At 43.8% G+C, this 18,182-nt stretch overlaps 2 protein-coding genes across 4 annotated transcripts in view; both read left to right on the top strand.

Moving 5' to 3' along the window:
- Nucleotides 1-18,182, top strand: part of WWOX (WW domain containing oxidoreductase) — a 948,216-nt gene that overhangs the window by 370,869 nt on the left and 559,165 nt on the right. The window lies entirely within an intron of this gene.
- LOC307092609 (peptidyl-prolyl cis-trans isomerase A-like) lies at nt 496-5,374 on the top strand. Its single transcript, XM_079759929.1, has one exon. The coding sequence runs from the start codon at nt 1,002-1,004 to the stop codon at nt 1,494-1,496; it is 495 nt and encodes a 164-aa protein (XP_079616055.1). The 5' UTR covers nt 496-1,001; the 3' UTR covers nt 1,497-5,374.

An 18,182-nucleotide genomic window follows, 5' to 3' on the forward strand; every position in this document is an offset into this window, starting at 1 on the left:
CTCCTCTCACAAAAGATTCACAGATAGTTATCCACAGATAGAGAGGAAAAGTAGAGGAAGTTTATCTTTGGTACCTCTGTCCATACTTTGTATACCTCTCTTTTACTTTTGGGTTCTTCCCAGGAATCTAGCGGTGCCATTTCCAAGTCCTATGCTATAGTGCCCATCAGGCTTGCTCTCCTGACAATGTCCTATGCTCCCAACTTTCCATTTCTTCCTCCTTTATTCAGTCTATCCCAATGATTTCAGGTAAGAAGAAATCATTAGTTAAGTTAGGATGGCCATACATGGACATTTTCCACATAGAAAATGAGTATTCTGTGTAATTTCAGGTATAAGGGCTAAAAGAGAGGGTATTTTCAAACTTCAGAGGGAAGGTGGAGTCATTTTAAGAAATGTAGTTTTTGCCTATAAGTAATAGAAAACACCATTAAAAGTAGCTTCAACAATAACATATATTATCTCACATCAAAAAAAAGTCTGGAGGTGCCTGGCCAGTATGGCTCAGTTAGTTGAGTATTGTCCTGTGCACTGAAAGGTTGCCAGTTCCATTTTGGTTCCTGGTCAGAGCACATGCCCAGGTTGTGGGTTCGATCCCTGGATGGAGTGGGTACAGTAGGCAACTGATTCATGTTTCTTTCTCACAGTGACGTTTCTCTCTCCCTCTTCTTTCCTCTATCTCTAAAATCAATAAAAACATATTTTTAAAAAAGAATTCTGGAGGCCAAGCAGTTTCAGGTTTCATTGATGCAAGGGCTTAAAAATATCTTCAAGCACCTAGGCTAGCTCTGACTTTCTGCTTTGCTTTCCCTCGTACATTGGTTTATCCTCTTAGGCAGGCTCACCTCGTGGTCATAAACTGGTTGCCAGGTCCCAAGCATCACTGATAGATAACAATGACCAGAGGCAGAAAAGGATAAAATGTGACTACCTCATGCACTCTTTAAAGAGTGAAGAAGGCTTTGCAGATGCCGCCACCCCGAAGCCGCCCGTGACCAGCCATGGTGAACCCTACCATGTTCTTCGACATCGCCATCGATGGTGAGCCCTTGGGCCGCGTCACCTTCGAGCTGTATGTAGACAAAGTTCCAAAGACAGCAGAAAACTTCCGTGCTCTGAACCCTGGGGAGAGAGGATTTAGTTATAAAGGTTCCTGCTTTCACAGAATTATTCCGGGATTTATGTGCCAGGGTGGTGACTTCACACACCATAATGGCACAGGCGGCAAGTCCATCTATGGGGAGAAATTTGAGGACGAGAACTTCATCCTGAAACATACAGGCCCTGGCATCCTGTCTATGGCAAATGCTGGGCCTAACACAAACGGCTCCCAGTTTTTCATCTGCACTGCCAAGGCTGAGTGGTTGGATGGCAAGCATGTGGTCTTCCGCCAGGTGAAAGAAGGCATGGATATTGTGACGGCCATGGAGCGCTTTGGGTCCAGGAATGGCAAGACCAGCAAGAAGATCACCATTGCTGACTGTGGACAACTCTAATAAATTTGACTTGTGTTTTATCTTCACCACCAGACCATTCCTTCTGTAGCTCAGGAGAGCACCCCTTCACCCCAATTTGCTTGGAATGTTCCATAATCTTTGTGCTCTTGCCAGTTTATTTTCATAATTTCCTTACCCCTTCCCAGTCTAGCTGGATTACAGAGTTAAGTTTATGATTATGAAATAAAAACTAAACAGTTGTCTGTCAAAAAAAAAAAAAAAGAGTGAAGAAAATCCTCCCAGACACTGGGAATAGAACCCCCCACATGATGCATTGGCCAGAACAGCATCACACATCCGCCTGAGCCTCAGCAAGGGAAATGAGACCACCATGACTGTCTCTTACCAGTGCATAATTCTTTTGGGAGCTGGGGAGGGGCCTTGGATTTTGTTAGAAGGGTGAAGGGAGGAATGATGATTGTTGAGCAGGCAGCCAACTGCCTCTGCCATGGGTCTTCCATGGCATCCATATTGGCAACCACCCCCTACATGTGAGAACAGCCTTCCTTTCCAGCATCAGCTCTCAGATCATTGCCTGGTCTTTGGAACTTCTACCCAGAAGTCTGGACCCTGACATGGAAATTTTTCGGTGGTTGCCAAATCTTATCCTACGTAGTATTATATTGAATGACCAAATCCTGAAAGACCAGGAATAGAAAATTCTGGTGCCAAGGACAGTTCATAATATTAAATCCTGGGTGATAATGGAGGCTTCAAGTCTATAAAGACAAGACCTTAACTTTTGTGCTCCTTGGGTTGTGGAAAGAACATCCATCCTTCAAACAGTAACCCGTCAAATGCCTCGGATATACTGACAATACATTGATGAGAATTGAATTCCCATAAATTGCATAGCCCTCCAGGGCCCGTTGGGGACCCTAACTCACTGCTTATGATTCAGAAATCCTGTTTACTTCTATCAAGGATAGTTGATACTTTAATCATCAATAAACTAAGGTTTCAGCAGCCTGCCATAAAGTTCTTGTTAAAGAAGAGAATATAACTAGAACTCTGTGATGAAAGATAATCTCTGCCTAGACTTATATCCCTCAGTTTTAAAGCCTCCAGCATCTGGTCTTGGAGGTTACTACAATAAGAAAAGCCTCACCAAGCAAAAAGCCCATGCTTTCTACTTTCAAAATATTCGTAAATTATTTGACTTGCATATTTTGGCCAAGATCTAGCACAAGCTCTTTTCAAGGAATAAAAACATGAATTTTGAGAGCAAATATTTTTATAAAGAAACAGGGAACTGATACATACTAGCATTGTCTTTGACTATAATTGTTAAGCAGTAGACATCTTTCAATAAGTGCTAACATTTATTATATTAATTATTAATAACAAAGTCTGACTCAATAATAATGCAATCATAGTTATGATTTATTGAGAGCACCTTGCTGAGCACTTTGCATCCCTTATCTTGTTTGCTCTCTCCAACAGCCTTATTAAGTAGATACCATCTACATTTTATTAAGTAAATGTTTCCTCATTTGCTGATGAGGAAACCATGGCTGACTGAATTAAGTGACTGCCAAAGTCACAGAGCTTGTAAGCGGCAGCTGTAATTAAAACAGAACTGTGTGGCATCAAAGCCAGTCTCCAACTCAGTACAATGCACAATGAGTTCAAATGAGATTATTAAAAATGAGGTTAAGAAGAGTACAGCAAATTAAATGTGAGCTAAATTTTTATTCTCGTTTTAAGGTCTTTCTTGCTAAGCAGATACCCAGGAACCAGCAGTGTACTCTGGTTCCCGGAGAGACTCACTCTCAGTTTTCCAGGTCGGTGGAGTGTTTTGATTAGGTGGCGACTTCCTTCTCATTGGCAGCATGCAGGGTGGGGCTGGGGTAGTTGATGAGTCAGGAGTTTTGTAGAAGGTGTGCTTTTTGTACTAAGAGATGATCCAGATCCCAGCTCAAGGGATGTTGTGTTGGTTCTAAGCTTTGCTACTTGCATGACCATCATGGCCTTCTGCTTATGGAATGTCTTCAGATGGTTTCTTTTAGTCTATTTGTTAATGAGTTCAGTAGTTTCTTTTCCCCCATACATATGAGAGTGGAAAGAGCACAGTGATGCCCAGTAGCCAGGGTTGGCCATTGATGGGTTATTGAGTCCCCACTCTGGAAAAGGCTCTGTATAGTTTGCTGGGACTGCCACACAGAACACCACAGACTGGGGTCTTAAACAACTGTCTTTACTGGTTTGGGGGCTGGAAGTCCAAGACCAAGGTGGTGGTAGAGCTGGTTTCTCCTTAGGCCTCTTTCCTTAGCTTGCAGATGGCTACCTTCTCCCTCTGTCTTCACATGGCAATCCCTATGTTGGCCACATCCTTGATGTCTCTTCTTATAAGAACACTAGAGGCCCAGTGCATGTAAATTCGTTCACTTGGGACGTGTGTGTGTGGGGGGGGTCTCTCAGCCTGGCCTGCACCCTCTTGCAGTTCGGGAGCCCTTGGGGGATGTCCGACTGATGGCCCCCTGTGGGGAGCAGGCCTAAGCCACAGTCTGGCCTCCCTCTGCAGGAGGCAAAGGCAACCGGCGGGCCCATTGGGGGATGGCACTGGCCAGTGAGCAGTCGACCCCGCCCCCCATGACCCCACCGCCGCTGGTCACTGCCGCCCCCTGGTCACTGTCCCCTCCCTCTGCCCGCTGGCATCCACCTTGGTGGGCCTGGCACTGCCTGCTTGCCGGCCGGCCACCCGCCAACTGGTCATTCCACCGTTCGGTCGATTTGCATATTAGGCTTTTATTATATAGGATGGGTCATATTGGATTAGAGCTCTATCTACCTTTAGTATCTCTTTAAAGAGCTCATCTCCAAAAACAGTCACATTGGGGGTTAGGCCTTCAACATATGAATTTGGGAGGGACACAATTCAGTTAATAGTATGCTCCATGTTGTGCATGAGGGATGTTATTATGGTGGATAAGGAAGAAAGAGTCCCTATCCTCCATCAATCTTCAGGGGAAAGGAGAGGACAGTTTTTAAAAAAATATTCACATAAGTAATCACAAGATAGTTAATGATATAACAAGAAGTGTAAGGTACTTTAGTTCAGCTTAGAACAGTTGACTCAACTTAGTCTAGAGCAGTAATTCCCAACCTTTTTTTGGCCATGCCCCATCTAAGCATCTCTAAAATCTTGATGCCCACTTGTGACATATAATTCTTATTATTCAAAAAGTGAACTCCTATTCACATGGAGGAAGCCTAAAAGTCCATTAACTTGGTCTAAACAAGCTTCCAAAGAACATGGCATCCATGAAAGAGAAAAAATAAAAGAATGAAAGGACAGTTGAAGTACTGATAGTTTAAATAATAATAATAATATGAAAAAATAGGAAGTAAAGTTTTAAAATATAATAGAGAACTGGAATGCATAAATATGTCACTATATATATTTATATACTGTATATGAGGCCCCTAGAACCATAAGGGATGCAAAAAAAATTCACTGTTAATAACTCATTCTAATAATAATTGCCCCCCTTAAAAATCAAATTGCCCCACTTTGGGAACCACTGGTCTAGAGGGTAGAGAAGGCTTCGCTGAGGAGGTGAGTTTGGAATGGATGCAGGAAAGGGAGAAGGAGGAGGTCAGGCAGAAGGGAGAACAAACCGTAGGTGTGATCAGGACTTTAAGGTCTGGTCCTGTTTATAGCAAGTTCCAGGAACTGAAAGGCAGCCTGCATGACACCTGCCTAGAAAACGAAAGCAAGGGGTTGTGCAAAAGAACACTGGATCCATGTTGCATCACTTTGTAATCATATCTAATGCTGTGGAATTGCAATGAATTTGCTCTAGTAAAGATGGTTTGTGGTTCCATTGTCTGCATCCCTTATGTTGATATAGTCCTCAAGAGTCAATTAGGAGCTTATTTTTTTTTTCTTTCCAATTTTTTTTATTAAGGTATTATATGTGTACATATCTTGCCATTGCCCCCCCCACCCCACTCCCATATATGCCCTCACCCCCCAGAGTTTTGCGTCCATTGGTTATGCTTATATGCATGCATACAAGTCCTTTGATTGATCTCTTATCTCCCCCATCTCTCCCTAACCTTCCCCCTGTAATTTGACAGTCTGTTTGATGCTTTACTGTCTCTGTATCTATCTTTTTGTTCAATTTTATAATGTTCTTTATTACCCATAAATGAGTGAGATCATGTGGTATTTTTCTTTCATTGACTGACTTATTTCACTTAACATAATGTTCTCCAATTCCATCCAGGTTGCTGCAAATGATGAGAATTCCTTCTTTTTTATGGCAGCATAGTATTCCATTGTGTAGATGTACCACAGTTTTCTGATCCAGTCATCTGCTGACGGGCACCTAGGCTGTTTCCAAATCTTAGCTATGGTGAATTGTGCTGCTATGAACATAGGGGTGCATATATCCTTTCTGATTGGTGTTTCTAGTTTCTTCGGATATATTCCCAGGAGTGGGATTACTGGGTCAAATGGGAGTTCCATTTTCAGTTTTTTGAGGAAACTAGGAGCTTATTTTTAAAATATCAGTTCCTGGGCCCCACTCCCCAGAGATTCTGATTTGCTATATCCAGAATGGGGTCCAGGAAGCTGTATGTTAAGCAGGCACTCCTGGTTACTTAGAAAACCCTAGAAAAGTTGAGTATAACATTACTTGCAATTGTTATACAGAGCTGTTGGAATGTCCGACAGACTCATCCCATGCAGATGTGTGAAACTCGCCTTATTGAGCCTTTATATGGAAGACACTCTGATCAAAGTTCTTTGCGCATATCAGCCCTTTCAATTTAACACAACAAGGGGGCACTATGAGTATCTCCATTTTACAGATGAACAAACTGAGGCACAGAGACTAGATGAATTCCTAAGGTCACATAGCTCGTAAGTGGCAGAGTAGGCACCTGAACACCAAGTTTACATGGCCCTACAGTGCATGTGCATTTGACGTGTAGAAGCTAGTTAGCATTTAGTGCCTTCTGATCATATGACTCGGTGCTTCATGTATTTTGACTTCTCATTTATCAGGTGATCCAGAAAGTCTTGGGTTGTGGACCTGATTTGAACCAAGGATCTGCTGTTGAATCTCTTAAAAAACCTGGCAGTAGCCCGTTGAACCTCACCCATTCCTTCTACTTGCCCTGTGATTTATTAATCTTCTTTGCTAAAAAATAATAATCCAGATTGCTTGGAAAAATACAATACAGACAACTCAAGACAGAATTAAAATTTTCTAGACGATGAACTTTCAACATAGTTTGTTTTGCAATCCAAAGGCATTCTGTTCCTAAATTTAAAAAATAATAAAATTGAGTTTATTTTAAAAACTCAATTGCCAACTCCTTTAGAACATGTCACGGCCTTATTAGATGAATCATATTTTTAACTTTCACTTCCCATCAACTTAAACATAATCTGTCAAGAAATAGATGGGCCAGTTGACTCCAAATGAGTTTGCCTTTCATGCAAGTGCTGTTCCGTCCGCTGGCCACAGAAACGGTTCCAGGTCATTCTAATTTATTAAATTAATTTTGGAGATGAAATTATTTTGCCCAATAACTGGAATGCTAATGGGATTCATTGTAATGGTTCAGTTCAGGTTTGTTGGTTCGAAAATAAACGCCTTCATTTCAATATTTGCCTTTTGGCTGCAGCCCGTTAACCTGTCACACACCGTAACCTCATTAACATCACAGCATAATTGTAAGTTAATGTGCACCTAGTTTTTGTAAGGCAGATTTGTATCAGTAATGCCAAGTTTTGCCCCCTAAATATACCACGGAATTGGCATTCCCAACAGATGGGTTGATCCGAATGACATAGCTGATACTTTTAAACACAATAGCTTTATTGGTGCCTTGAGCATCACAAATTTGATTTTTAGAATTTAGAATAAAGTGGGGGAAATAAATGTTAGCTCGCTAGAGTGTAATTGTGGCTTTGTGAATTGTGGTAATGTACTGTATCTGTCACTGGGAGAGGTTGCAGGTAGTGAGGGAGGGACAATAGAACCACTACAGAATCAAAGGCAGAATTAAAATCTGCATGTTAATAGCTTTCCTGCCAGTCACCAATAGATTCATTCTTCACATCTCAGATACAGAAAGCTTATTTCAAAATAAATTCTGGGGAACGTTCAACCTGATTGAATCTGCTGTAAGCTCTGTTAATATATTTGTTCGAGTCACTTGCACTCAAAAGCTTTTTAGATAGAATATCACTTTTTTATATTATTCATGGTAATGTAATTCCCCCCTTTAATCTCTTCGGGTTTTCCATTAAGTCATGATATGTGGTTCAGAGAAAGTTGGATCGACTGTTAATCACACTATCTGGACTTCTGTGTGTCTACTTTTTGTCCATCTCTTAAATCAGTCACTTGGCAGTGGCAGGACATGGGCTACTTCAGACCATTTGATCGAAGAGCTCTTGTTAGGAGATTAGACGGCTAATCTGCAAACCAGCTAATGGAAATCATTCTGGGCGAGGAAATAAAACTGAACAACATTAGCAAAATCACTACATATTATAGGAATCAAGTATGTTCTAAATGGCTTAATCCTGCAGTTTAGATATCAGGCCTAGGGATAAAATGAACTTCTTAGATGACCTGATTTATCCAAATCTGTATATGTCTAATCTGTGTTGGGTAGTACGCCTATCAGAGATGGGGACTTTGTACAGCATTTTTCATCTGACCAGGCAGAGTAAAGAGGGCAGTGGGTTCAAAACAAAACAAAAGAAGAAGGAAAGAAAAGCAGAAGGAAGAACTGAAATATTTTTTCTCACAGTCATGAAAAATACCCATGTTGAAAACACCAGCTACCTGGTACATGTTTAATGTATATTTGTGGTTGAATCGAATTACCTGATACAGATAAATTTTTTTAAATTTCAAAAATGGTTGTCAGTCTTTTTTATTTTTTTTATTTTTTTTATTTTTTTACAGAGAGGAAAGGAGAGGGATAGAGAGCCAGAAACATTGATGAGAGAGAAACATCGATTCAGCTGCCTCCTGCACACTCCCCACTGGGGATGTGCCCACAACCAAGGTACATGCCCTTGACCGGAATCGAACCTGGGACCCTTCAGTCCGCAGGCCGACGCTCTATCCACTGAGCCAAACCGGCTAGGGCAAAAATGGTTGTCAGTCTTTAAAAGTTTTTTACATTCTCTTCTTCCCTAAATCCAAATTAATATTTAATTAATATTTTCATTAAAATGTTTTTATTTTATCATCCCATTTATAATCAAATGATGACAATACAGATCCAAGGAAATGAGAGTCACAGAAACTAATTTTCAGTGTAGAACAGAGTCTGCGAAGTTTATAAAGGTTCAGAAAGGAAGTGTTTTTGGCTTTGTGACCCATATAGCACTTATCACAGCTACTAAACTGATATATAGTGAAAACAACCATAGATACTATGTAAACAAATGGGCATGGCTGTGTACAATAAAGCTTTACTTACAAAAACAGCTGGTGAGCCGTATTTGGCCTGTGGGTTGTATTGTGCTGCTCTCTGGAGCACATGTCTGGGAAATATAATTTCAAAAATAATTTTTGTTTGATTTCCATAGCTTAAGAACATGATCTTTTCAACCATGAATAAGTGCTCATCTTTTGAATTTTTATTTCTTCCTGACGTAACTAAAAGCCATTGCTTTGGGATTTTTTGTTTAAAAAATCTTCGCTCTGTTGGCAGCTGAGCTGGCAAGGTTGGATGTGAAGGCAGGAGCTAGCTTGGAAATGATATTTTCCAAACTTTGGAAAATGTCTAGAGTTTGGAATGAGGACTTAGAACAAAAAGGCTAAGGGCTGACATTTTTTAAGGATAAAGAGAAAAGAAAGGGATAGGGGAGATGATGTGCCTTTTCATTTGACTCTAAGGATGTGTTGCTACAAAGCCTTTTGAGGACAGATGTTGCAGAGTTAGGATTCTAAAGAACAGGCAATATATCCCATGATCCAGTTATGAAAGAATCATACTCTGGCTTTGGAAGAAACCGAAGGGAAACAGAAACCTCCTTGTCATTTTCTTGGGTGTTAGTTAGGTGGCTTGACTTATAAGCACATCTGTATCAATGTCTGAATTTCCTCATTAGGAGAGGGCCAATGGCATTTGAACTCATATTTATTTAAAATGTTAACCCTAAAAATGACCCAGTGTAGTAAGGAAGTGGAAGACTATCTCCCCGCTTTCTTGGAGACAGGGACATACATCTTGCTTATTTCAAGTGCTGGCATGTTCCAGGGAGGCAGGGCCAAGGGGCTTGTTAATGTCACTCTTTCAAAGGAAAGGCATACCCTGGAGCTAGATGAGTGCTCCTGGTGGCTGTTGGCTCCTTGCACCTCTGCCTTGAATGGTGAACACTGTAAGCATGAGGCTGCCACTTCCAGCCACCGCTTCTCAGTCTTGACAGGCTGAGAAACACTTAGTGTCCCAGCCAGCGGCTGTCTTCTTCCGTCAGGCCAACATGATGGCTCTCCATTTTACGCTTGAGATCAAAATAAGCGGAAAACACTTTCACCTTTCCCGTTCCGGGTTAAGTGCCGAAGCAGGCGTTGTTTCAGTCCTGTGGTTTCCAGTCAGCAAAACCACCCCCTTTCCATGTGGCAGCAAACACAGGGAGCTTTTGAGAACAGAATGGGAAAGGGTTCTTGGCTGTTACTAGAACCAGCTCTTAATAGGGGGCCTAGCCATCCTTGGCTTCATAATATACGTTCTTCCCCATTTCCTGTGGCTCCCTCTGGAAGGAAAATGATTGAGAGGTCACTGGTGGGGTGACCCAAAGACCAAGGGACTCCTTAAATGGACCTGAAACTTTACATGTAAGTGTGACCTCTGATTAAAGCTGGATCTGTTTAACCTATGCCTCTCCCCAAAGATTAGATTGTAATACTATTCTGATGAAGCCATCTCACCCTGTAAACTGTCATCTGATTTATACAAAGCCATCTGCTTCCATACAGGGTGTGTTATTTGGGATCCAGGAAAGGAGAAGGCGCATCTGCACCCTCCATAGTATCTGAATCTTAATGAATAAAAGCACTGACAGTTATTTAAGAGGGACTAGTATGATTCTATTTATAGTTTGATACCATTTTATAATCTAGCTCCACATTGGATGAATACTGTCGTGCAAGGAAATTACATTCCGTGCTGGTTTCCTGATTTAGGTGGCCGTGATCAGAGATGCAGCTGGCAGGGGCAGGGAGCCCACTGAGTACTGAGGGTTGGACAGGAGGCCAGGTTTCTCGTTAGGGAAACACATAACCTCCACGCCTGTCTTCAATGTGTGTATTCCCAGCCCAGGTGGGAGATTTCTGCTATAGCTCCATAACTCTCTTCTCTGTTCTGAGTCACTCCCAGAAATGACTCCTACTTCAAAGTAACACCAAGTTTTAAGTTAGTCATCATTTGTTCATTCTTTATTCCTTCTTCATTCATTTTCCCTTTTTTTTTTTTGTCCCTCCCTTTCTCCATCCCCCTGGTCCCTCTGTCCTTCCTTCCACCCCTCCTCTACTTACTGTTTTAATCATTTTTATTGTTATCTAAGTATGGAGATGAGGAGGTGACTGTCTCAGAAAAATGATTTGTTGTACTCCCGGATCGCAGGAGAAGGGGACCTGCTGTGCCATGTGGGGGCCACGTGAGGAGGTGTCAGGGTCAGGCAGAGGCAGAGAGATGGGGGAACTGGTGATAGAGCCTTTACAGTGGTTTCAGCAGGAAGGGTTGGAGAGGCAGGGTAAGCAGGTGTAGGATTGGCTTTTTTGAATAATTTCAGTGGACTCCGGGGCATCCGGGCTGCCCCTAGTCATCTGGTATCTGGCCATGGGTGCAGGGCAGGTGGGAGAACAGGCTGGAGTTTGAGAGCCCAATAATGGAAGCCTTTGGAGCAAGGGTGAGGAGCCGGTTTGCATTTGAAAAGTGTGTTCATGGATGAGTTGTTTCCTATCTCTAGAAATTAACTGACTCTGGGAGGGGTCTTTTTTGGCCAAAAATCCCGGACAATCTTGTTTGATTTTAAAATATTGAATGGGACCATGGAGGTGACGTGAGGTAGACCTCCACTGCACACATAATTGATTATTTAACTCTCTTCTTCTCTGTTTGTGAGTCACTCCCAGAAGTGACTCCCAGATCTGATGGCTCCCCCAGCCCAGGACTCTGCATGGTGGCCCAGGACTGTCCATGACAGAGGTGGAACCTCAGGCGGGAGAGGATCCATACGTTTCACAGAATCTGTAATCCTTACCCAAGCATTAATTTTGCTGCGTAGGCAGCCTGTTCTTCCACAAAACACTGACTAAGGAGAAAAGGGGCCCAGCACACCCTGCAGGGCCTTCCTGACAGCTTGTGGCTCCATTGAAGGACCTGAGGAAGGTGGAGTCATTAGCAGCAGCGAAGGATAGTTCAAAGGAGCGTTTTAGTGGCTTTTTTCTCCCTCTTGCCTCCCAGCTTCCTTCACTTCCTTCCTTCCTTCTTTCCTTTCTTTTAAATTACATATCTGTCTATAGTAATAAAAGGGTAATATGCTAATTAGACCAGGTCAACCTGCCATCTTCCAGACATCCGACTTCCTTCCGGACAAAGCCATGGTGGTGGGGGCCGAGGCAGAGGCAGTTAGGGGCGATCAGGCCGGCAGGGGAGGGCAGTTGGGGGCGAGATCAGGCTGGCAGGGAGGGCAGTTGGGGGCTAGATCAGGCCAGCAGGGGAGGGCAGTTGGGGGTGAGATCAGGCCTGCAGGAGAGGGCAGTTAGAGGCGATCAGGCAGGCAGAGAGGTTAGGGGTTATCAGGCAGGCAAGGGGCCAAGGTAGGGGTGACCAGGCCAGCAGCGGGGGGAAAGTAGGGGCGATCAGGCAGGCAGGCAAGTGGTTAGGAGCTAGTCGTCCGGATTGCGAGGGATTGGGCCAAACCAGCAGCTGGACATCCCCCGAGGGGTCCCCAATTGGAGAAGGTGCAGGAAGGGCTGAGGAACCCCCCCTCCATGCAAGAATTTCGTGCACCAGGCCTCTAGTATATATATATAAAACCCTAATATGCAAATAGACTGAACAATGGAACAACCGAACAACTGGTCGCTATTACGTGTGCTGACCACCAGGGGGCGCTCACGGAACATGGTGAGCGTTGGCTGCAGCAGGATGGTGGAGCAGGTGAGTGGAGGTGCCAGATCAAGGCGTGGCACGGGTCACTGTAATCGGGGCGAGCCTCTGGTGGTTACTGAAAATTCTTTGCTCCTATGTGCCACGGTCCCGCCCAGTGCTCGCACCTGCTGCCGGTGCCCGGCACCGGCCCCGATCACTGGGTGCCATCATCGAGTGCAAGCGGAGGCTGCTGGCCCAGATTACCCCTCAGGGTTTCTCCACTTGCCCCTGCTTCTGAGGGGTGATTGGGGCTGGCAGCTGCCACTTGCACCCACTGCCGGCTATGGCCCCACTCGCACTCAATGCTGGTGCCAGAGCCCCCACTTGCAGCCGCTGCTGGCGCTAGCCCCAATTGTCCATGACGTCAGCAGGTGTGAGCGTGTGGGTGCCACAGCTGCGGGAGCGGGGCTGCTGGAAGACAGAGGATCAGGGGGGCCGCAGTGGGAGGGGCTTGGCGGGGGCGCAGAGGATGGGCCGAGACCCGCCCCTGTGCCCACCGCAGCCTCGCGACCCACAGTTCCTTTCAAGATGCACAAATTCATTCACGGGGCCCCTAGTGTGTGTATGTATGTATGTATGTATGTATCTATCTATATTTAATGCTATGAATTTATTTTTTAAAAAACCCTGTGTCTACTTATAATCCCCAAGAGAGATGTATATTTCTAAATTTAAATGTGTTCTCCTACCCTGTCTGGGGAAAGGAAGCATTTTTAAGTCAAACTAAAAGAAAAGGAAGGTATTCCCTTTTATTCTCATACTCATATTTCAAAAAATTTAACCTTAATATCATACTTTTGGGACAGTTATTATTGAATACTGTGAGGCACTGGACCTTGTGACTTGGGTCAAATTACTTATTGTCTCTGCACCTCAGCTTATTCACCTGAATAATGGGGACAATAGCATTGACTACATCTCAGGCCTTTTGTGAGTATTCTTCAGATAATGTGTAAGAGGGGCCATTACACACTTTACACTAAAGAAATGCCACTTCTTACCTCCAGTGTTACTGCTCTCCTGAAGAGCCTTATTCTTCATCTGAATGAGGCGGAATAGGGAATTCACTCTTGCGCAATAAGTAAAAACCTCACAATTCCCAAGTGCTTCACATTTGGAGTGGTTTCACTAGAAACTTGAGAGAAGCCTCCTGCTTCAACTTTGCCCACAGATTCTGGAGGAAGACTTCAGAGCATCGCCAGGGAGAACATGAGAATAGCAGCTTAAATAAATGTTATCCGATCTCGGCAGAATCGTGATGTGTCGGATATTTTAAAGTGTCGACCACAGGGTCTTTATTATTCAGCGATAATAATAAATCGCTCCTTATGAAATCCAGGGACTCGAGCAAGTGCTGGGCAAAGAGCTGCGAGAGACAGAGGTCCAGCCAGACCCGGGCTATTAATCATCGCCCTCCATTATTTCCTGAAGATTCATTCATTGTTCCATAGGTACCTAGAGGGTCAATTAGAGACCACAGACAGGCTTTTTCAAAGACACAGGAGGGTCAATTAGGCCCTCTTTATAATTTTCTGCTTTAACAGCAAATGCCAGCCTATTGCACATTGGATGCAAGGGAGTTTGGAAATAAGCAGGATACTTTCTCTCCTCCCCCTTTAAAAAGAAAGAAAGAAAGAAAAAAACACCCAACATCGAGAAATGGAGGCAGTTGGTTCTTGCTAACATATGACTCCCTGTCAGGCTCTGGTTCAAGCGAGGAGAGAGAGGATCTTATCACCGAGACTTGTGGGAGCAGAGTTCTTGCAGGTCAGAGCGCAGGCATGGTCAGGGATTTCTGTGATGGAACAGTCTGTTCCCACAGCTGAGCTGATTCATTTATCTCTGGTGCGATCTGAACTGCTCTGGCAGGAGGATACAATTATAAAGTGTCTACAACCGGAAAGGGACCTGAAATCAATGGAAGTAGATAGCCACACTGACAGCTGGTGGGTCGCCATTGCCCACTGCTAGCTGGTGTCCATATTTAGGAAAGAATTCAACTAAATACATATAAGTATTCTCTTGCATGAGACTGGTTTCTATTTGTTTTCCCTGGGATTGTGGCAACGTTTGAAACACATGGCAGTAAAATCAAGAGGAAGGGGGTTGTCCTAAGTGAGGGGCAGAGATGGAAGGTGGAAGGGAGATGTCAGAACTCCAGGTGCCTCCATCTCTTCTATGTTCTTGAAGTGAGCTGTTGGGTTTTGAGTCTGCCCATTTCTGAATACCTAATCTTGTTAACAGAAGGAGGGACAATTGTTATATTGCCTTACCTTGAGATCCTGTTCTACCTATTTACTATCACACAGAGATCTGGAAGCAAAAGAGAAATTCTTTTCATGTACAGAAACTAATTCCAACTTTAGTGATTTGTTTTCCCTGGGATCTCAGTAATGCTTCTGAGCCCTAAATTGTACAATGTATTCTGCAGATGTTTGTTGGGCGCTGGCTCTGTGCAGGCGCTATTTTGGATGTTGGGGATATAAGCCCTTTGCTCTTCTGTTCTGGAAAGCTGGACCCTGGCCTCCGGGACCTCCTTCAATTCCAGGTGGCTTGTCCTGCGTGGTTTTCAATAAAGGGAATTGGACTGGAATTGAGAAAGGTGAACTTGGGTCTATTGGAGCCTTTGCTAAAACTACTGGAAATTGCCCCACTTTTCATTTTTTTCTCATAAAGAGGACAAAAAATGTGCATTCCTCTAGGGCAGGGATTTTGTTTCTTTTGCTCACTGCTCCTTTTCCACTTTGGACAGATCCTGGTACATAGTAGGCCCTCAGTGAATATTTATCCACTAAATGAACTCATGGATGGGTGACTGGCCTCATTCCCATCCTCCAGGAAGTGCGCTTTGGCCCCTGGCTGCTGCTGTCGCTCCAGGATCAACTCTGTTATGAACACGTTTGCTTTCCAATCCCTGAATAAAAAGCAAAAACATCTTCCAAAACTTGCACACTCCATCCTCATTTCCAACTCCTGTCCCAGAAGTTGCAAATTGGTGGCTTGCAGATGTCTTTTGTTGAGACTTCTGGGTTTTTGTTTTCTTAATGAAATAAATTAGTTGCCAATATTTTAAAAACACTTGGGAGACTTCCTATTACAATCGGGATTTCCTGCCTCTCTTGGACAAGCAGAGCTGGTGTGATTTGCCTGCGCTTCTGAGTGGCACCAGTGAGCTGGACTGGGGCATGTGCTCTCTAGTTTTCATTAGTGCCAATCAGGCCCACTTCCTAGTTATAGAGATGTCCTGGCTTCCTGGGCCCTGACCTTTGCAACCCTGTATGGCAAGTACACTAATCCATGAGCCCACCACTCACCTTGGCTATCATGGTGACCTCTCCTAGGCCTCTTGAATTCTACGTCTCTGATGCATTGAGCTGACCAGCATCTTGGCTCCCCAATTCCAGATCTGATGGTGCTCTGAAAGGCCAGGCCTTGTATGTGTAGATGCTTCTGCTTTGAATGGCCTTTTCTTTTTCTGCAAATGAACTTTGGCTCTTCCAGAAGACTTGTCTAAACCCTAAATCCCCTCTTTTCACAGAATTTGAGGATGGCTTGGGTATCCCTCCATCCTCCATTGTTCCCATAATACCCTTTAGAGCCACAGTTGTATTTCTGGCCACCCCAGAAGGTTATTCCCCTAACGATAAGGACTTAGCTGCTCATCTAGGGCATCCAGAGGAGATACGGCTTCTGGAGGGTATATGTGATTCTGTCTAGCTAGAGCCTAGCATGGGAGAGGGACAGTGGTGATGCAGGTGAAATAGAAGGATAAATAAGGTTTAAGTCCCCAGGCACCTCAGGAGTCCCAGCAAGAGTCTGGATCTTATCTCCACAGCAATGGAAAGCACTAGGAAGCTTTACAGATATTTTGGTAACTGGTACATAAGGGAACTGAGTGTGTATTTAAAAGGAGCCTCTTGCTTCAGTGAGAAGGGCGGGTTTGACAGAAGGTTAGGGTCAGGGCAGCAGGTGGGCTCTTAGAGTGGTCCAGGCAAGGAATTGTCGAGGCCAGACCCAAGGCTGGATATAGAAATAAGAGGTGGCTGTTGATTGGGTACAGAGGGATAGGTAGATGAAGTTCTGGTGTGGGGAGGGAGGAGTAAGACATTGTCTGGCCAATGAACTTAGGAAGATAACTTTACCCCAACTTCCCCCTCCCCCAAATATTGCCGGCATCACCTTGACAATATAGCCTGTTATTAAAACATTTAGCAAGTAGTGGCTCTGAGGGCCCTGGATGGCTTTCAAGTAGCACTTTCAGCAAACGTCCACTGGCTTGGTTTTTAGTGTGCATATATTTGTGTGTATTCCATGTGGATTTTCTCTGCCTTTCTTTTTCTTCTTTTTAATCCTCCTCCTGAAGGGAAACCCGTTCTTGAAGTAGCTTCTTGGTAGAGTGTTCTAACTAATGACTTTAATGTGTGAATGTATAGCAGAAATGGACAGGAAACTCCTCAGCCCATTTGTCTTACAGACCCCAAGTGTGCAGGCACAAAGCCATAGCCTCCACCCTCTTCCTCCCCCTTAATTTCATACTTTTGCTCAATTTATGACTTGGAGTACAATCTGTTGCAGAAAGCCCGGCTCCCCAGCGTCCTCCTGAATCTACATTTTCCTATTTTGTCTGAAATAGCCATGGTCTCAGGAGTTTGCCGTTATATTGCTTCAGAAAAATTAGTGACATTGAAGAGTTCTCATCGTTTTGTGTGTGTAATTTTGGTTATAAAAAGAAATTTACAAAGCTGTTCTCCCTCCCATCTCTGCAGTTTGAGAGATTATATTACATGGGATTTGATACAAAAATACCCATAGCAGGGCTTTTCTCTATGCAGTTGCTTAGAGGAAGTCAGTGCTACCAAAACAGTTACCTTTTGTAGAATACATTTTGAGCTCTGCCTGTATCTAAACTTTTTCTTACTTGACTTTGTGTAAGACATGCCATAGAAAAATACGTTCAATAGCTGCTGATCTAGATTCACTGGCTGTGATACCATGCTATGAGCAAGACTAGTGATAAATATTGTTTCAGAACTAATTCTTTAGTAGTTAATTTAAAAACAATAATACATGCTCTAACTGGTTTGGCTCAGTGGATAGAGCATCGGCCTGTGGACTCAAGGTTCCCAGGTTCGATTCCGGTCAAGGGCATGTACCTTGGTTGCGGGCACATCCCCAGTGGGGCGTGTGCAGGAGGCAGCTGATGGATGTTTCTCTCTCATCGATGTTTCTAACTCTCTATCCCTCTCCCTTCCTCTCTGTAAAAAATCAATAAAATATAAAAAAACACAATAATACAGATATGGTGATTGAGTTTCTGTGTTAAGAATTTTATACTCTGAAGGCTTAGAGAGTGTGAAAGCCAAAGAAATAGAAGGAAGTGTTCCTTTTGAAGCTGGGATTACAGTATGCTGCTACATTTGTTTTGGACTGCTACATAGCAGGTTATCCCAGCTCAAAGCAACACCCAGTTCTTAGCTTACAGTTGTGTAGGTCAGGAGTCTGGACCTGGTGCCACTAGGTTCACTGCTTAGGGTCTCATCAGGACGG

Source organism: Cnephaeus nilssonii (genome assembly GCF_951640355.1).
Source record: "Cnephaeus nilssonii genome assembly, chromosome: 20".
NCBI lineage: Eukaryota > Metazoa > Chordata > Mammalia > Chiroptera > Vespertilionidae > Cnephaeus > Cnephaeus nilssonii.

Coding starts and splice junctions, on each gene's coding strand:
- LOC307092609 (XM_079759929.1), top strand. CDS start 1,002: ATGGTGAACCCTACCATGTTCTTCGACATCGCCATCGATGGTGAGCCC.